The 19,000-nt window shown below is 40.4% G+C and overlaps 1 protein-coding gene and 1 long non-coding RNA gene across 2 annotated transcripts in view; one reads left to right on the top strand and one right to left on the bottom strand.

The window, feature by feature from the left end:
• Nucleotides 1–14,206, bottom strand: part of sema3bl (sema domain, immunoglobulin domain (Ig), short basic domain, secreted, (semaphorin) 3bl) — a 57,003-nt gene extending 42,797 nt beyond the window's left edge. The window contains exon 1 of the mRNA XM_044038336.1: nucleotides 13,820–14,206. Coding sequence (XP_043894271.1) covers nucleotides 13,820–13,919 — 100 coding nt within the window. The 5' untranslated portion in view covers nucleotides 13,920–14,206. The remainder of the gene's footprint in view (nucleotides 1–13,819) is intronic.
• Nucleotides 1–19,000, top strand: part of LOC122777243 — a 91,704-nt gene that overhangs the window by 51,055 nt on the left and 21,649 nt on the right. The window lies entirely within an intron of this gene.

The raw sequence follows: 19,000 nt of genomic DNA on the forward strand, positions 1-19,000 counted from the left end.
CGAGTTAACAGCTTCCATCTGTAGCTTGTTATCGCTCCAGCAGCTCATCGGCTCACAGTGGAAACCACAGCCTCACCTCTCATCAACCTCTCCTTCTCCTGCTGTCTGTCCATCCTCACCTCGCTCTCATCTATCCATTTAACCACTCTCTCCTCTACATCATGTCCTGTCTCTTCTGTCTATCCGTCTTTGACTTCCTCACCGGTGTTGTTTTTCCTCTCTTGAAGTGACTTTTAAATCTGCCTTGCGTTTCACCCCCATGAGTCTTCCTGTGCCTCCCCCGTGCTTCCAAATCACTGTCCCTCATCTCGGTTTTTACGCACCTTGTGTTTTAAGACCATTTTCATGTAAGAAAATCACGAAGACATCCAGAGGGAAATTCGACATCTGTCTCCAATGTGTGAAGGCAGCCACTCGACTCAGCAGCCGCGCCAAAACCAAAGCGACACGGCGTCTGGTTTCACTGTACGTGTCAAATCCCCAGCTATCGCATCACATCGTCTCAGCCACTACAAAGATGTGTATGTCATCATTTATTCTGAGATTTGTTTACATAGTCAGTGTTCCGCTTAGTCAGGCTGAGGCCCGCCCTGGTGTCTGTCAAATCTAAGAGTCTGACATGTGGATGTCTATTTCTCTGCTGCTGGCGCACATGGCCCTTTTTGTAACCCAGGCGTCACTGAAATGTTGTTCTGATGGATCCATCAGCTGCGATCATGAAACAAAGTATGGAAAGATCTGTTCAGCAAAAATTTTGTCAACTGCCATTTCTACTAAGTTTGCATAATCTCTGAATGGGGTTTCCTCCTGATGTTCTTGTTTCCATCAGCAGTCCAAAGACGTGTAGTTTAGGACATCTGGGGGCTCCAAATTGAATGTAAATGTGAGTATTTGTCTCAGGGTGCACCCTGCCTCCTGCCAAATGCATGCTGGGATAGCACTCGGCTCCCTGCACCTGTGAACAGCACTGCAGCCCCAAACTCCCCAGTAAGCCACAAATAGTTTGTTTTAACATCGTGGATTTATGCTCCGCTATCTCAAAAGCTTTCTGCCTCCAACTCCGTAGAGAACAGATGTGCAGATATTAACCACATGTGTGTCACACATCCTTGGATGAAGTTGAACAAACTTAAAATTCGGACAGAATCCCACCCAAAGTAAACTGATCATAGCAAATAATTCACTACTTTTCGTTGTGGATTGCAAAGATAAAACATCAGCATCTAGCATACAGTTCCCTAAGAACAGGCAACGATACAGTATCAAAATGTATAAGCTGATGTTTTCATGACTGCAAATACAGAGAGGGACAATCATAACAAAGATTAAGTTAAAAATGACCAATCTCAGGTCTGGAAGTGAGTAAAGTTCTGCAGAGAACCAGAAGAAGAAGAAGAAGATTCCCTGAGAGGGCTGTAGACATTGAAGGAGTTCAAATGTCACACTGAACTCTCTTATGTACAAATTGAGCACAGGCAGAGTAAGCGATGTTAAAGCTGCAGACACACATGCACACACTATACTATACTGTCAGTGGAGGGGGCACATCTGAAGCCTATTAGTCCCCCTCTGATACAAAATGCATACCAGAAACGCACACACACGCACCCATGTGAATACAATCATGAATCAATAAGACCTTGGTTTAATCACACCAACTCCCTTTTTTTTTTTTCTTTTCTAACCTCACCAGCAGTCTCTGTCTCTACAAATTCTTATTTTTGATATTTTAGCTCCGTGTACACAGGTACGCACACACACACACAAATAAAGACCCAGGCTCATTACACCACTGACAGACTTCCCAGGGTATCATTAGATCTGGGCTGTATATTGTTGCAGTGCACCAAGTATTTCTGGAATCTGCCGCATGCACAAAAAGTCATTTCACAGAGCGTCTCCTCTTCTCACCACTCCTCCTCATCCTCCTCCTCCTATTCTCCTGGGTCTCATATTTTCCTCTCATCCTCTTTGTGGTGTGTGTGTCAGGACTGGTTCTGAATCTCTTTCTGACCTAAATCTCATCCTTTTCCATTTTTAAAAAGAAAACATTTTGCAAGTAAAATCTTTGACAGTTTGTCCTAGATTTTGTTCCTGTCATTCATTTTTAAGAGTGAGTATGTTGGAGAGGAACAGACTAAACTCTACACAGAGGAAGAAGTGTATTATTAACATAACACACACTGTAATTTATACTACATTTTTGTTTTTCTCCTTGCCAGCACTGCTGTGATTCTGGGTTTTAAATCTTTCGGTGGTTCAGATTTAAATATCCACAAATATTGTTGGTTTGCCATTAAATTGGATCCAGATATTTGTTTTCCTTCAAGTATGAATCCTTTTGCTCTGATGCGACATGGAGGTCAAAACATTTTGCCAATCCAGTAAAACCGTTTGTATTAACTTTGTTAGTCCACTATTTACTGCTAAAAGTTCTTCATAAGCAGTGTTAAGTCATAATTTTGTTTATGCAATTAGAATAGGATGACTTAATTAATTGTCTTATGCAGTACAATGTTTGATTTCATTCATTGTACAAAGACAGAGCAAACTATTTTAAGTATTTCAGTTGTTTTTGTTTTTCCTGAGAAATTCACAATCCTTCCACCTTTAGTTTACCTTTAGTTTACCGTAACTTCTCCAGCTTTAAGCGGCTGCTCCGGTTCTTTTGCACATTATTTCTTTAGTTTCTATTGTTGCATTCTCTCAGAGAGGAATAGTTATACTATATTATCATTTCAGACCAAATAAAACATTATGGATTTTATCCGTGATCATTCCACAACCTTAAGTGTGTGTAGTCGTACTGTCAGCTGTCCTCTCAGAAGGTTGGAACATCTACTGTTGGAAGATGACAGTATCATTGTTATGAAGCTGTGAAATTTGGCTTTCTCACTATATAGATATATATATACACATATATATATATAATTTCACATCTTTAAAGACTCCCAGATATCATTTTCCCTTTTGTTTAAACTCACAGTCATTTGTCCCAGCAGAGATACTACAGGCTGATGACCCATGACAGAGTAAATCCCGGGATTTCCTGCCAACCTGTTACTGCTCCTCACTGCAAATGACATTTTACCCGCACAGCTCACATTGTTATCACATTTGATCATGTGATGAAACCATGAGAAGAGAGATGAGGGCCAAAAGAGGAGTGTATATGTTGCACACATGCACACACACAGGTTTGCACAGCTATTCTTCTTAGGACACGGCTTTGACTTAGCCTAAACAAAGCCTTATCCCTAACCTTATCTATAACTTATAACCCTAACTTTAACCTAATCACAATTCAAATCTTATCCTTAAACCGAACCAGTTCCTCAGAAATTAAGTTCTGCCTAATTAGGACCAGGCTTTGGTCTCCATGAGGAGGTCCTGAAGAGGCAACAAATACAAGTACTTACTGTACATACATCTAATCAAATCCATGTGAGGTCCATCACAGTTTGATTTGCTTTTATTTTCTTTCAGTTACTGCCATCAGGCAGATTCTATAAGGACCCACTGGCCCATAAAAAACTTTATTCCCTCTGCATTATCAAACAGCCATCGCACTGCACATGACTCTATCTGTCGTTGTTGTTCTTTTAACCGTGTTTCCTATTTTACTGTTTTTACCTTGCGAGTGTGAAAGTGTCTTGAGAGGGTTTTATTTTATTGTTGCAGCCGTGTCAAAGAAACAATCCCAGTTCTGTAACGTCTATCTATCCATCTAGACTTCCTGTTACCTGATCTTTCCTGCTAGGCCAATCAAAAGACAGTGACAAGTGTTACCTCATCAACCCTCACCCTCCTCTTCCTGTCCTTCCTCCCTCCAGTCTCTCCTGTCTTCCTTCAACCCTGGCCAGTTACTTTTGTCTCCATCCATCTTTCTCTTTTGTGCACTTTCATCTTTTTTACTACCCTTTTTTAATCCACTCTTCCTCCATTACTCATCCACACGCCCCCACCACACACACACACACACTTTATCTCTCTAATCCAAAATGATCCATGACAAACTTCCCTTCTCTTAACTCCATCCATGTCCTTTCTCGAGGTCCCTATTTATCCCTTCACGTCAGAAATCTCTCATCCTTCCTCTTTACTCTCCTTCATCCTCACTCCCTTCTATTTCATCACTCACCCTGCAGTATATTTATCCTGACGCAAAAGTGCTATCCTTCCCTCTCTTCTTAGACTTCACTCTTTTGTTCTAATCCTCCGCTCCCCCGACACCTCATTCAAGGCCTCAAAATCTCTTCATAATTTTCCGTTGGCTGTCATTTGTTTCAGCAAACACAGTCCGGCTCAAATCTCTGCTGACCTCACACACACTTTAACTCAACGCAGCGAAGTCTAGGAATAATTCTGTGCTTTTTTACTATAGTCAGCTGTAAAATTACAGACATTTTTTTTCAGATTATTCCATTTAGGAATGAACAATGTGGCCAAAAGTAAACATTTCCAGTCAGTTAATGGTCAATGAGCTATATTGATATATGGTTAACATCTGTTACATTACAGAGGAAGTAAATTATGTCACATATTATTTTTCTGAATTATCGCCTTGACAAAAGTCCATTAGATGTTTTTCAAATTTATAATATTTCCATTGCAAGCTAAATAAATCTAAGAGAAAAGCTCCCGTTTTTAGTTACATTTAAAACTAATCTATACGTATGAAGCAGGTGCTCTACTCTCCAGAAAATCCAAGTACAGATGCATCACTTAAGTCCAGAAAGACAGCTGGCTGTTTCCATTCAACAGTTCTCTGTCTGTTAACAGCCAAACACATGCAAAAACACTGGTTTCCCTCTGGTATCAATTCGGTGTGATGTTTGTGTGTTTGTCAGCTGCTGTTTAATAGACACATCAGTCCACAGTGGAGCCATTGTCCCCGGCGCGTCTTCTCAGCAACTTCATTGGAACTAATTGATTGCTGAAGAGTGTGGGCGTTTGTCTTAGTGACAGGAGGCACACAACACGTCGGTGTGTGTGTGTGTGTGAGACATGTAGTAGCTTCCACCCTGCACTGAAGAGGCTGCCCAGCACCTCTGGCCTTTTTCTTAAACACGTTGATTTGCATCTGAGCCCAAGTGTCAAATGGCAGGACACTGCAATGACATGAGAAGACAAGAGGAACCTTCTTTGTCCCGACAATGATTTTAGTCAGTGTGTAATCGCTCTTTCTTTTCTTTTACTTTTCGCCTTCCTGTGCAGTCTTGCTGTGCTCTGCAGGAATGCCCAGCTGTACTTTGTAAAATGTCCCGTAATCCTTTAATGTCTCCAGCTAAAAAAAAAAAAAAACCCCACATGAGCAGAGCTGAGGATGTTTATCTATTTCACAGAAATTGTAGCGGATGAATGTCTCTTCCTCAAGCTGGAGCAGCTAAACTAATACTCAATATAAAACACTGGCGAGTTATTTGTCATTTCAACACCGCAGCTAAGCATGCGAGAGCTACACTTGGCCAACAGTGACATGGGAGACGAGGCCAAGTTCAACATTAGTCCAAGTGAAACAAAGTTTTCACAAGGTGTTATTGTGATCTTGTGGTTTGTTGAACATAATAAAAGTTTTGGGTGGACATTTACGTGCCAATAATGCCAATCCAGGGGCCACTTTCATAAAAGCCATGTGTGAGTTAGGGCACAGAAATATGTCACTCACAAATAGCAGTATAGTCCCCCACTGTAGTCTGCATGATCATGATTATACATAGGCAATAATGGCTTTGTTTTGATGAGAGAAACATGTCACAATACCCAACAGGAAAATCAGTGTATTTTGCATGTTGCATATTTGGTGAAACAGGCTTTGTGACCTCAAGTGAGTCAACAACAACGTGACTGATTGCATTGTGGTGAAGGCATTTACTGTATTTCCCCATTCAGGACAGTGACGGTGAACATACTGAGTGCATTAGTGGTTGCTGTGCCTTGGTGCGGCCTTACAGAGACACTAGTGTGGCTATCTTGTCTCGTCCACTCTTGTTTCTTATTACACTGTGACAAAGCAAAACAATAGATCAGACCATAGCAGAGGGGGCAAGAGGAGGATCAAACCCCGTGAGAGTAGCAGGGAATAAAGCTGCTCTGTGTCTTCCAGTTTTCAGGGTGTGGCAGAGTGTAGAAAGTTTAGATAAATAGCTTTCAGGACTTGAACCCCCCTTGGTGAGTGTCTACTGCTGTGATTTGTAACACTCGTGTTAAAACAACTGCCATCGCGGTGGACCACTGGGATTGGATTTGGCACACACATACACACACACAGAGTAGAAGACTACATGGTTAAAGCCACATTGTCGAGACTCCTGCCTTTTCCCTTTCCTTCTCATTTTCTTTTCTTTTTTTAAACCAATTATCTGCACTACCATGACCTCTTCCTCTGGTATTTGCATCTCCTTTAATGTGTGTTTTTCATCTCTTCATTCACTCTCTTGCACTCTTTTTCTTTTCTTTCATGGATCCATCATTTGTTTTCTGCGCACATTCACAGGTCCTTCATTCATTACGTCGTCCTCTTTCCCTGCTGTCCCCTCCTCTCACTTTCTTTTCTGTGACATTGTCGTTGAAGGTTTCCCTCTTTTTCATGGACATTGTCTACGTCCATTCATCTTCTGTTGATTCATGCCATGCAGCATTAGGGGCAAAAGTGCAGTACTGGTACTGGTGTGCACTGACCATTTAACCCGTCATGACATGTTTTGCAGCAGAGCTTAACTGTTTAAATCCACCAGTCTATCCCAGGACTTTAAGGAACGGTGGATTGTTAGATTTATCTCTCAGATCATTCCCCCCCTCCGAGGAATTCTGAGTAATTACCAAAACACTGCCGGTGCCCCTACATGACATATGCTTAGGTGATCTTGCACCAAACACACCCCACAGTTAACCAGTTGTTAGAAGCATTTATTCTCTCAAAATGCTGAACGTACAATTGTTTTTTTGCTTTCTTTTCTTTTTTTTTGCAGTAAAATCCACTTTTGAGACGTTTGTGGGCACGTCTTACTTTACTAGCGCAATGCTGCTGCGGCATTTCCTCCATTCCATAATGTAAAAGGAAAGTCATGAGATTCAAAATACTGCTCAGGTGAGAAATACACAGAGAGTCTCGTGATGACTGAATGTAACTGTCGTTTTTCAAAGTTACATACTTCTGCTTTAAATGTTGTTAAAAAAGTAAAACCATTCAGTGAAGTTAAGATGTTGGATGTGGAACGTCTCTTTCCATTTATTAGCGTGGTAAGCAATTTGCTAAATGGAAACTGTAAATTTGACTCCACAGACAAATCCAAATTGTCTCTGTTACTGCCTGTACTTGAAGACTTCCATACGCTGTCTGTGGCACCCAGCCCCATGTACTGAATCTCACAACAATCGGTTCCTTTTTTCATTAATAAAAGAGCCGCACACTGCTGTGTTTCTTACAATATAACTCACTCAGACAGGAGGAGTAAATATGGTGTTTGTCAGGACTGTTTCCTCCCGTGGATTTCATGGGCTTGCATGCGAAAAGACATATGCTTTATATACTGTATATGATATGATATGAATTTATTTTTTGGCAATACATTATAAGCCACAAAGCACAAGACTTTTTGTGAATGTGCAACTCACAGAAATAAAACACATGTGATACATATTTACACAATATGCTCCAACACAATCACAAAGGAATTAGCTCCAAGCTTATTTTTGCGTCTCCTATACAATCATCGAGATAACCTGGGATGTTAGCAATATCATGGGGGCAGCCCAAGGCCAAGACGAAAGGAATTGGAAGCAGAAGGTTGCTGGCTCAAATCCCCGGAAGGGCAGGCGTCTCCCTGAGCAAGGCACCCAACAACTAAAATCGAACTAAATAAGACAAATATTACACAAAATTTTAGTCCATGATGACCTCGCCTCACAAAACATAATGACTAAAGTCAATGTTTGAGGTTTTCATTTCAGTTGTAGACATTTTCCTGGGAAATCTGGGAAGTCTATCGAGTATAAGGGTGCAATAAAAAAACAAGCAAAATAGATTGTCACCTTTAAACGTTGAAGTGATAATGAAAGGAGGAAGTTCTGTGACATTCAGGGCTACTCAAGTCTGAGTAGGAGAAATTTGGGATGAACAGTGGAACGTCTTTAACCCAAACCTTGATTTTTCACAAGAAAAACTCTTCATGTGTCATAATCCTAACTTGGCTATTGGTCATATATGAGAGAAAGGATCGTCTAGGTTGGGTGTACTAGTGTTTATTGTGCTTGGTTACAATTTTCATGCTACCGGCCAATGTGTGTTTTATACAAGTTCATTTTTTTATATTCTTCACACTGGAGCGAGTGGGGTGTGTCTCCACTTTGTCCCTGACTAAAAGCAGTGTTTAATGACCTTACAGACACCTGTTTCTGCTTAATGTTGCTGGACTCCAGCTGCCATTATATTTAAGGTTCATTTCAAACCTGCTGTGCCAAGAAATGGCACACACCATGTAATTGTAGGGTCATTTCATTTGTTTCACAGCAGGAACAAGTGGGGCTATTTTATCAGCATGACAGTTTTGTTTTCATTTCTACATAAAGAAACAATCAAGGGCAGATTTTCCCATCCATTGTCATTACACTGGATCTCTCGCGCCATTAATTTTCTTATCTGGCTTTAAACTACCCTTCTTTTTTGTTCTTCTTCCTCTAACATCACAGACACCTTCTCCGTCTCACACGTTTACTGTCAATTTCCGCTCGGCATGTGTCTAATTCCTCTCTGTTCTGGCCTGGCCAACATCTGTGGGCTGCCACATACGAGATGCTGTCGACGCGACACACAGGTGACACCTTAAGACACACACACATGTCACAGACACACACTCACAATTACTGTCACACACAGTTAACTTCAGCCACACACACACTTGCATGTGCAACAAGGCTTTAGAGATCAAAAACACCTCCACACTGATGTGTCAGCACAGTGATATCGACAGCCAACACACACACAAACACACACACGCACGCACACACACACCCTCATTCAACACTCACATGTGTCAAAGTGTTTCCTCCATCAGCAAGTCTACATACCACACACACACGCACACAAAACCACACACTGTAGTCTCCAAACTAAATATGGGTAATTTTTATTGAAAGGACAAAGCACTACTGTGCTGCTTACATTACACAATACTGTATATCATATTTAAAAATACGAAGTAAAATAACATTTTCCGTTTATAAGCTGAGAAATTATAATAAAAAAAAATACAAAACACTAAATCAAGGTTTTAGAGGGGGTTTGTACACACAGTATGAACCCTAATGGCAAAGCAGAAAAGTGAATTTTGTTATAAAATTAAACATTGGACATCTGGCTCTGCCTTTACAATATATTATGTAATATGAGAATACACTTAGCATTAACCCACGCTCAGCACCACACTGATGAAAAAAAAAGAAGCACACCTTTCCCTACAATGATTTTCCAAATAACCACAAATCATATATCTGCAGAAAATATTTAAAAGTTAAATGTTCTACAAACAAATAGGATTTGATTTGATTGTTAACGGTCTTAAAATAAACTTCATCAAGAGGGATAATCAGTTGCCTAGTAACAGCTAAAGACTGAAGCTGACTGTTGTAAACAGTGATGAGTGGAGCCAAAATGGCAGCACATAAGTAGCCACTTGTGCGTAGATGTCCCTCCATCTTCACTTGAATGTTTAAATATCTCTCAACGTCTCATGATGTGTCAGCCTCTTTGAATGCATGCCCTCATATTTAAAGTAGATTTTACAAGTTTGACCTGGACTGTTACATATCACTCTGACTTTTATGAAACCTTTTAGACTATTGTTCATATACTGTTTTGAATATTGGCCTTTGAGCCCAAGGGCTAAATACTCATACGACTGAATGTTAAGAACTTTCACAAACACTTGAAATATAAACATATGTCAGCCATTACAAAAACACTAAAACCTCCACAACCCTTGCATGCTTCCAATATTTCTCAGAGCCGCAGCTTATATACGTGTAAAAAATCTTATCTGACAAGCCAGTTGGCTCGGGTACTAAACCCTTATGCTTCTCTCTTTTGTTTCCTCTTTTGTTTTTTTTTCCTTCCACAAAATATTTGATGCTCAGAGGCCTGCGAGCACTTAAACTGAATAAAGGAAAAGTAGGAAAGAAAAAGATTGGAAGGAACAAGCTGTTATGGAACTGTGAGGGTGCGATAGGTGCGACAATGCAAAGACAGATGAAAAAGAATAAAGGGACACCCTACATTCCTGCAGGTCCACAGTCTCTAACAGACTCCCTGTGACAGATTGCCCCGCTCCGCCTAAGAACAACTAACACCCGTCTGAATGTGTGCATCTGGGCAACGCTGACTGAGAAAACAAACTCATTAATTCTGTAAGTGCTGAAAGCAAAAACAAACACAGTGCTTCTCTCTGGGAACTAATGCAATCTGATCAAAATAGGACGCTGATGTGAGTGTCTTTGCTTTCAAGTGCCCCCCCCCACCCCGCCACCCCGCCTGTGGTGAGACAAAGTGAATATTGTATGAGACAGAGTGTGAGTCTAAAGTCACTGTGTGTTTGTGTGTGTGTGTGAGAGAGAGAGGAACACAAATACACAGAGGAAATTCAAATGAATAAAAGAAGACTGCAGATTGAGGGGAGTTGGAAGATAAATGAAAGACATGGGGAGACGAGGAGAGAAAGACAGAGGCATGATGGGAGGTTAGTTATAGATGCTCAGTAGAGAGGGCTAGGGGTCCAGTCAACCACATAAATGCTTTTCCACTACATAGTACCACCTCGGCTCGCCTCTACACGGTTTGGTTGGTTTTCCATTACAATATAGCACCTCCTCAACGTGGGAGGAGTCATCACAGCACGGCTGCATGAAACTGCAGAGACTTTGTTTTATACGCGTCACACAGTAATTTCAGTGTAACTGAATCATTAGTTAGTCAGTTAATTAAAAAGATTTGTTCAGTACTTCCTCCATGACCTTGTTTCGGACGTCGCACTCATGCCGCTTCCTGTGACACTCTGACCAATCAGTGGCCAGCAGTCTGGTGACGTCGCGCATAGTAGCGCCTCAGCCCGCTTAGAACCTCGCCAGAGCAGGTACTAAAAAAAAAGTACCAGGTGCTATCGCTAATGGAAAAGCAAACTAACCATGTCGTGCCATGGCGAGTCGAGATGCGCTTGTGGAGAAGTGCCAAAACACACACACACAAGTCTGCACAGCTACCCTTTTAGGACACTGCATTGACTCCCATTCATTTGGCAAAACAAAGCATTATCTGTAACCTAAACTATAACCATTTAATCCCTGACCCTAACCTTAACCTAACCACAATTTAAATCTTACCCCTAAACTTAATTAGGACCAGGTTTTGGTCGCACACACAAACACACATATACACACACAGTTTCATTAATTTCCTGGCCTTAACCTTAACTACTACTGGCGTAACCCTTACAATAAAACCTTCATATATCCTGCCTAAATTTGGTGGATAGTTTATTTTAAAATAGTTGATATTATTTAGAATAGAATAGATTTTTAATTCCACTGTTATAAACAACAACAAATGACTTCTAAATGTACCTCAAATTTACCCTTTATGTTTAAATCACTGCACCGTGGCTGCAAAGTCTAAACTAAACAGAATGAGAGAGGAGAGTAAAGGAGGAGAGGAAGAACTTTAATCGTTCGTAGGTAAAAATTGCCTTCTTCCTGCTTGAACTTCTACCCACTAATTGATTAAAATGAGATAATGGCAGCTTTTCCTGTCGCTAAATTACTTCTGCCTTCCCCTGGGAATACAAACACCCTCTGGGCTTCTATGGGTTATGACGAAAAGGGAATGAAGGAACAGCCAAATAAACATGAGAAGAAAGAAAGAGAGAGAGAGTGTGTGAGTGTGAAATTATTAAGACTCAAGAGTGATACAAATGAACAGACAAGGAGCAATTCACCTCTGACCAAAGAGACAAGAGAAAGACACACTTGACTCAAACAGTAAATTATGTTTGAGGCGCAAACGCTGGCATCACATTTGGGGTCATGTAGACAGGAAGTGGAGAGCTGGTTGATCATATATGAGGGATCTTATAGGCAGAGTTTCTTCCCACACTCCTCATCTTGCTTGTAAAATGAGTAAAGCTTTTTTTTTGGAATGCCAAATAATTCAAAAAGCTTTTTAATGCGGTGCTGTTTATTGCTCTGTACCAAAGTGAAAATGTGGGAGCTTGAAAAGAAGCTTTTAACGAGTGAGTCAATAACTTATGCTCTGCTTCTTCCTCCTCTTGTGTTTGCCCAGGGCATGACTTTGTTTGCTCAGAAATACACGTCCCCTCCACTCTGCTGCTGCTGCTCCTTAATTGTGACGCAAGGTTTCCAAAACTTTTACCTCTTTGACACTGAAAACGTCCCCCAGCAAACCCAGACAGTTTCCTGAAATCTGTTCTCTTCAGAATTGTTAGTTAAGATCCAATACATTTTATGGAATGATCAGACTTACTGAAGTGGAAAAAACTACAAAATGAAATCAGGATAGACAGGATAAAATACTAACTTTGTCACATTGAATTGATAAAAGGCCACAGGGTTGATTCCAATGTACGACCATAACGTTCTATCCGCATATCTTATGTTATAAGCTGTTATTTTGGCCTGAGAAAAGCTCTCACAGCGTGTTCAGATGGAACGAGTCAATTTCCCACAGGATTTTTTATTTCCTTATGCATAAGTGAAATTTTTTGTTATACAGCTAATGTGAGAGGAAAGGTCAAAAGTCTCCCTGAAAACATCAAGTTCAATCCTCTATGGAGCAAACTGATGTGACGTGACCCAAAATATCAGCATGTCAGACAAAGAGACTGTCGACACATTAACATTCCCATCCTACACTCTGTCACCAGATGGGCTAAAACGTTCTTCACTAAATGTACTGAAAAACCAAAAAATCTCTTATCTTTCTGTGGCTGTTTATTATTTCCCATGTAGCTTTAAAATCCCTTTCTATTTGTACACTCAGATTTCTTTATCAGTCTCTCTCTATCTCTTCCCCCGGGCAGCATTTCCAGTCAAGGCAACAGGAAGAACAGTGAGCTCAGACTGTGACTTTTCTCCTGAAAACACGTAGAACAGGAGGAAATCCTGTGTGATATCTATCGCCGATGATGATTGCAGACCCGAGAAATGAAACAATGAGAGCACGGCTTCAACAGCACTTTGACACACAAGTGCAGAGTTCTTCACTGACTGATTATCACTAACCTGAGTGACTCATGGCCAGCAGCAGGGTTTAGAATAGAGAGGAGGAGAGAGAGCATGTACAGGCCAAAAAGACATGTTATGATATGGCAGACAAGATATTGTTACAATTCAAGTTGTGAGCAACACGTCTATAACTAAATACAAACCTAATAATTAAGCATAGTCATCCACAGAATAAAGCTTTTATTGAGAAGAATGAAAGGTCATTATCAAGGTTCAGAGAATTACATCCAAACTGCTAAAGACAACAAGAATTCTTAGTTGTGTAACATCCTAGATAGAAAAGGTTTTTTTTTTAAACGACACAAACACAATAAATGCCTCTTGCTGAGAGATGAAGCTCCGCCAGAATCTGCTCTGGCAGCGCACACACTGACTGCACTGAAAAGCTCCTTCTACCTGATAAGCAAATTCTGCTAAAGCACATAAATCCTCCAATAACAGAAGCCAAAACGTCCACCCGAGACCACAGAGGAGAGAATATTTGAGGAAAAAAAACTCAGGTAGATAGATAGATAGATAGATAGATTACCTTTATAAGACAGTCTCAGCCGAGGTACATTTAACTTGCTCGCTGCGACGGAGGCGACGAGGAGCGCAACAAGAATCGTGAAATGAGTAAATTCCTTCATTCTGTTAAATAATGAATTATTCTGCTTCAAGTGATACTAATGATAACTTCAAAATGTGTCGCTAACAGTCAAACACATTATTCCAGGGCAATATAGCGGGGGAAGTGCAGGTACTCTCTTCTCACTGTGCCAGTGTTTTCAGGTAGTTCCCCTGTGCGTAAAAGTGTCTCCAACCGAAGTTCGCTCCACGGAGCGACTGCCGCTCTGATGAGCTGCTTAAATTGAGGCTGAAGCTCCTGCTCTGTTCCACCAGCAGCTGCCCAGCACGAGTCTGTGTCAGCGAGAGAGTGAGAGAGAGACAGAGAGAGACAGAGAGAGAGAGACAGAGACCACGCCTTTACAGCGGAGAGCGCGCGCCTCCAATGACCTGTTCGTCCTTTACGCACGGCAGCAGCCGCTCAACAAACAACGCGCCGTGTGAGACGCGCTCTCACATATGAGTTATTTCCCCATATCAAAATCATCTGGAAGTACCGTGTATTTAGCAACAAGAAATGCTGCTTGGCGAAACTTTTATGGAGACCACATCAAAGTTCAGCTCCTCACGAAACTCTCAACAAGGAACAGACCCAGAAAAGACACAGCAGCAGGGGCGTGCACAGACAGTGTGGGGGGCAGGTGCTCCACTGAAAGTTGATAAAACCCAAAAACATGCGTCTCCCCCCTGTCAGCTGTGAGTCCTGGACATACTTGGCCTTTCTTCACCCCCAAGACGCCACTGGGACGTGCTCAGTACTTTAATGAAGTTGCGGGCTACCTTCTTCACACCCCCCTCCCATGTGCATCTATTCACAAGCAAATCTTTACGTGAACCCAGGGTCACGAAAGGGTGAGAGCAAGACATTTAAGGTGTCAGGGCAACTTTTGGGAACACTTGTTTGCAGCAGGGAAGAGGCTCTCATATGTGTTTCAAAAAAGGCTCAGCAGCAAGGAGGAAGGAGGTGTTGTGGGAATGCTGGGTGCTTGAGATGAGAGTGTGTCGTGTAGCTGTGCTGAGGGCTTTTTGTCTTCTTAAGCTCTGCTCATTCACGTGTTGAGAACTTTTCATGTTCTGGCAGATCAGCAGGGTCAATCCTGTGCTCACAACAACGTCACTTTTTCCACTGCTTAGCATTTGTCATAGCCCATAGTTAGAAAGCCTCACTTTATTAATAGTATATTGCAATAGATTTGATTTAGTATTCAACACATATTTGCATACTGTCAACCTCAATAAAGCATAGTTATCACATGTAAACACTCACCAGATACTTAATTTGGTACACTCAATTTGGACTCAACTGCTTGTTAACACAAATATTTCATCAGCGAGTTACATTTGGAATTTATGTATGTAGACGTGGTCAGGACGACATGCTGAGGTTCAAACTGAGGATGAGTTTAAACATGGTGTAGTTGTTGTCACCAGACGGGTTGGATTGAGTTGATTTAGCGGTATTTTCACACAGAGCTGAACAGATACGCATAAGACAATCTCTGAACGCACTAGGGCTGCAACTTACAATTATTTTCAGACAGTTAATTTGTTGATTCATTTCTTAATTAATGGAATAATCATTCGGTCCATAAAATGTCAGAAAATGTTGATCAGTGTTTCCCAAACCTGGAAAAGATGTCCTCAAATGCCACGTTTTGTCCCGCAAAACAGAATTATGCAGTTTCAGTGATTTATTTGTGGAGGAGCAAAGACAGAGAATATTCACATTTAAGAAGCTGAAAAATCAGAAAGCTTGTTTTAATTCTTTAAAAAGAAAAAAACACTCAAACCGATTAATAGATTTTTATAATTTAAATTACTAAATTTCATTTAGTAATTGATTAATCGAGTAATTGTTTCAGCCCTGGAGCGCACATCATGTTGAGCCTTAAAGCAGATGGAAGAGGACACTCCTACCACCTTTTTAGATGCTCTGTGTACCTAATAAAGTGACTAGTGAGAGGGATTCCTCCTCTGTGGCTCTTCCTGATGTATTTCATCACACTGTGTGAGAGTCTGAAGATAGAGGTGTCCCTTGCTGTACATACTACAGTAAAGCCCTTTTAGGCAAACTGTGTTGGACCATATAAATCAAATTGACTTGACTTCACGATATAATGAACATTATCATATTTCCAGATAAGGCAAATGCAACAAATACTTGGAAAATAAAACATAATGAATCACACCGTGACTTGTGAGCAATGGTCTGTCACAATTACTCGTATCAGTGTTTTCTGAAAACAGAAGGAAAAAAGAGTGCACAGAGCACGAATCATTCATTCAGCACAAAGAACAAGGTAAAATCACTGTGGACTACAGTGATGACAACACATAGCCTCCATTTCCTTTTGGTGGTACTCTGCTACTCACAATAACAGCAGGTTTTAAGTAACTGCTGAAGTTTGGTGATTGAATAAATGTGCTGCTGTTTGTCTACAAACACGTTTTTCTTTTTGTGTGTGTGGATCTTTTCAATGACAAACATGTTTAAAAAATCTTTTTCCTTTTTAGATGTCAGGGTTTCAACATGTGCTGTTGCCTGAAACTCAGAAGTATTACTGTATGGTTTCATCAGGCAAAAAAAAAAAAAAAAAGGTTCTAGGAAAATCAGACACACAGTGAAATGTAATGTATAATGTTGCCTGGAGGCCAGAGGCTGTGATTATTTACAGTATATGTTGTTTGTCATTGATGTGACATTTATTTACTTTGGAAAGGCTGTTTTAACTTATATTGAACGAGACCTATAATTTAGATCCCTGTTAATATTCATCACAATCATTAGGAAAGAATTTAGTTTATTCTAAATGAAACAGCTCTGTTTATATGTTGATTAAGCGCGCATAAGCTAAAACAAATGTGTCTGTTATTTGCACAGTGGATGTTTACTTTGTGTCTAAACAGTTTTGCTCAATAATTTGAACCATCATAAAATGTGCAATCAGTATACACACACATGTCACTCGTAGCAAAACAAAATGTATTCTAATTTAGGTTTAATGGGAATGTGTGATTATAGGCTTATTAATCGTTCCCACTGATAAAACCTATCAAGGTTGAAATTACAAGGACAAGACACCAGATTTTGCAAATGAGTGACAACTGCTGATTGAAGTCGCAGTGAAAAGCTCTCAGGTGGCTGATGATTGCACGACATTTGTCCAAACTGTTTCTGAAGGACACACAGACGTGGGAAACTAACAGAAGAGGAGGCCACAGGCTGAGTGAGTGTTCAAGTGCTGGAATCATTCATTTGTAGAACAGGCGCTAGCTTGTGATTGTGTGTTCCCTATGTTTGATAAAAAAAAAAAAGAAGCAGTTACTGGAAATGCCTCTTTAACCACAGGATAGAGGAACGAGAGAAGCTGAGCTGATTAATCTAAGTAAATTCATTTTTTACTTTGCTTAACTTTCCCTTCTGTCATTTTCTCTGTAAATCCCCCAGTGTCATTTCCAATCATAGACAACAACAGTAATATGAGATTCAAACATGGTACTGGCAAAAAAAAACAAACAACCCACACATGTGTGTGTCTCATTCTTGTAATCCCAACTTTGGAACAATATAATTTACCCTAAATGAAGCAGACTACGTTCCAGAATCTCTCTTTAAAGAATTGTGGTCCGTTGTCTGATTGAGTTGTACAGTCTGAGTGAAGGACCTTCTTTTCGTCTTACAAAATCCTCCAGGGGCTGAGTTGTTCCTAAAGCTGTCAGTGGAGATGAAACGTAAGACCACTTACCAGCATCTTGACATTGCGTCACTTTGACGAATCAGACTGTTGCTCCTTGAGTGGTGATTGGGGATGGCAGGGCAGAAGTTCATGAATTCACAATGTGGGCGGTCGTGCAGAAGTGGTGGATGCGGAATGATTTTTGAAGAATAAGACGAGGAGACAGCTGGTGTGCTTGTGCGTGTGACTGACGGCTCATAAATGTTTTATCCTTCTTGGCCAAGAGAGTAGGAATACAGATAATGGAGTTGACATGAGTGGGGACACAGTGAAGGACAAAGTCAGAGAGAACAAGAGAGGCAGAGGGACATCAACATGATGACCAAGAGTCACCAACCGAACCATCGGTGCAAACCTCATGTGCTGTTGTTGAGTGGTAACCAGTATACAGTGGAAACTCTTTTCAGACAGAGGCAATCTGTGTTGAGACGAGCATAAAATCTAAATGACTTGACTTGCAGTATCGAATATTCACATTTTCTCAACTATTGAGGTGTTAACGTTACACTTTGTTCTTGAAACACAGAAAACATTGGGTGTCTGCTTTTGCGGCCTTGCATACAAACCTGGCAACCAAGCGACGCTAACACCACAATGTGAAATTCCATTAGGCACCAAAAAATCCCACATAGAAAGGATTCAGGAAGTCAGTCGCGGTGGGTCACCAGCTGGTTATAAGTGCTCAAAACTAGAGCTGCAACTAACGATTATTTTCATAATCGATTCATCTGTCGATTATTTTCTCGATTAATCGTTTGGTCCATAAAATATCAGTAAAACTTTAAAAAATGTTGATCGGTGTTTGTCAAACCTGGAAATGATGATGTTCTTAAATGTCTTTTTTTGTCCACAAACCAAAATTATTAACGTTGAATGATTTGTTTGTTATCCAGAGCAAAGAAATTATGTTTTAATCACGAAAAAAGCTTCAAACCGATGAATCAATTATCAAAATAGTTGTCAATTAATTCAGTAATCCATTAATATTACATATACATCTATATATATGTATTTATATATATGTATGTGTATATATATATATATATATATATATATATATATATATACATAATTACCATCAATAAAATCTATATGCATGGGACCATGAAGCAGTCCTTACATTGTAGTGAAATGAGTAATACAGTGTTTCTGTTACAGATATAACGCAACCAGTTCAAAATAACGTGTTTGTGAGCATATTTAAATGTGGTATATGTGGGAAATCATCTTCATCTTCTATATTCATACGACTTGACTTGTAGCTTGAACTTAAAGCAGGCACTCAAGTTGACTTGCTTGATTCTTGCAAGAATAACATCGGAATTGCTTGAGACTTGAAGGTTAAGACTTGAGACTTACTCCCATCT

This window comes from Solea senegalensis, linkage group LG11, assembly GCF_019176455.1.
Source record: "Solea senegalensis isolate Sse05_10M linkage group LG11, IFAPA_SoseM_1, whole genome shotgun sequence".
NCBI lineage: Eukaryota > Metazoa > Chordata > Actinopteri > Pleuronectiformes > Soleidae > Solea > Solea senegalensis.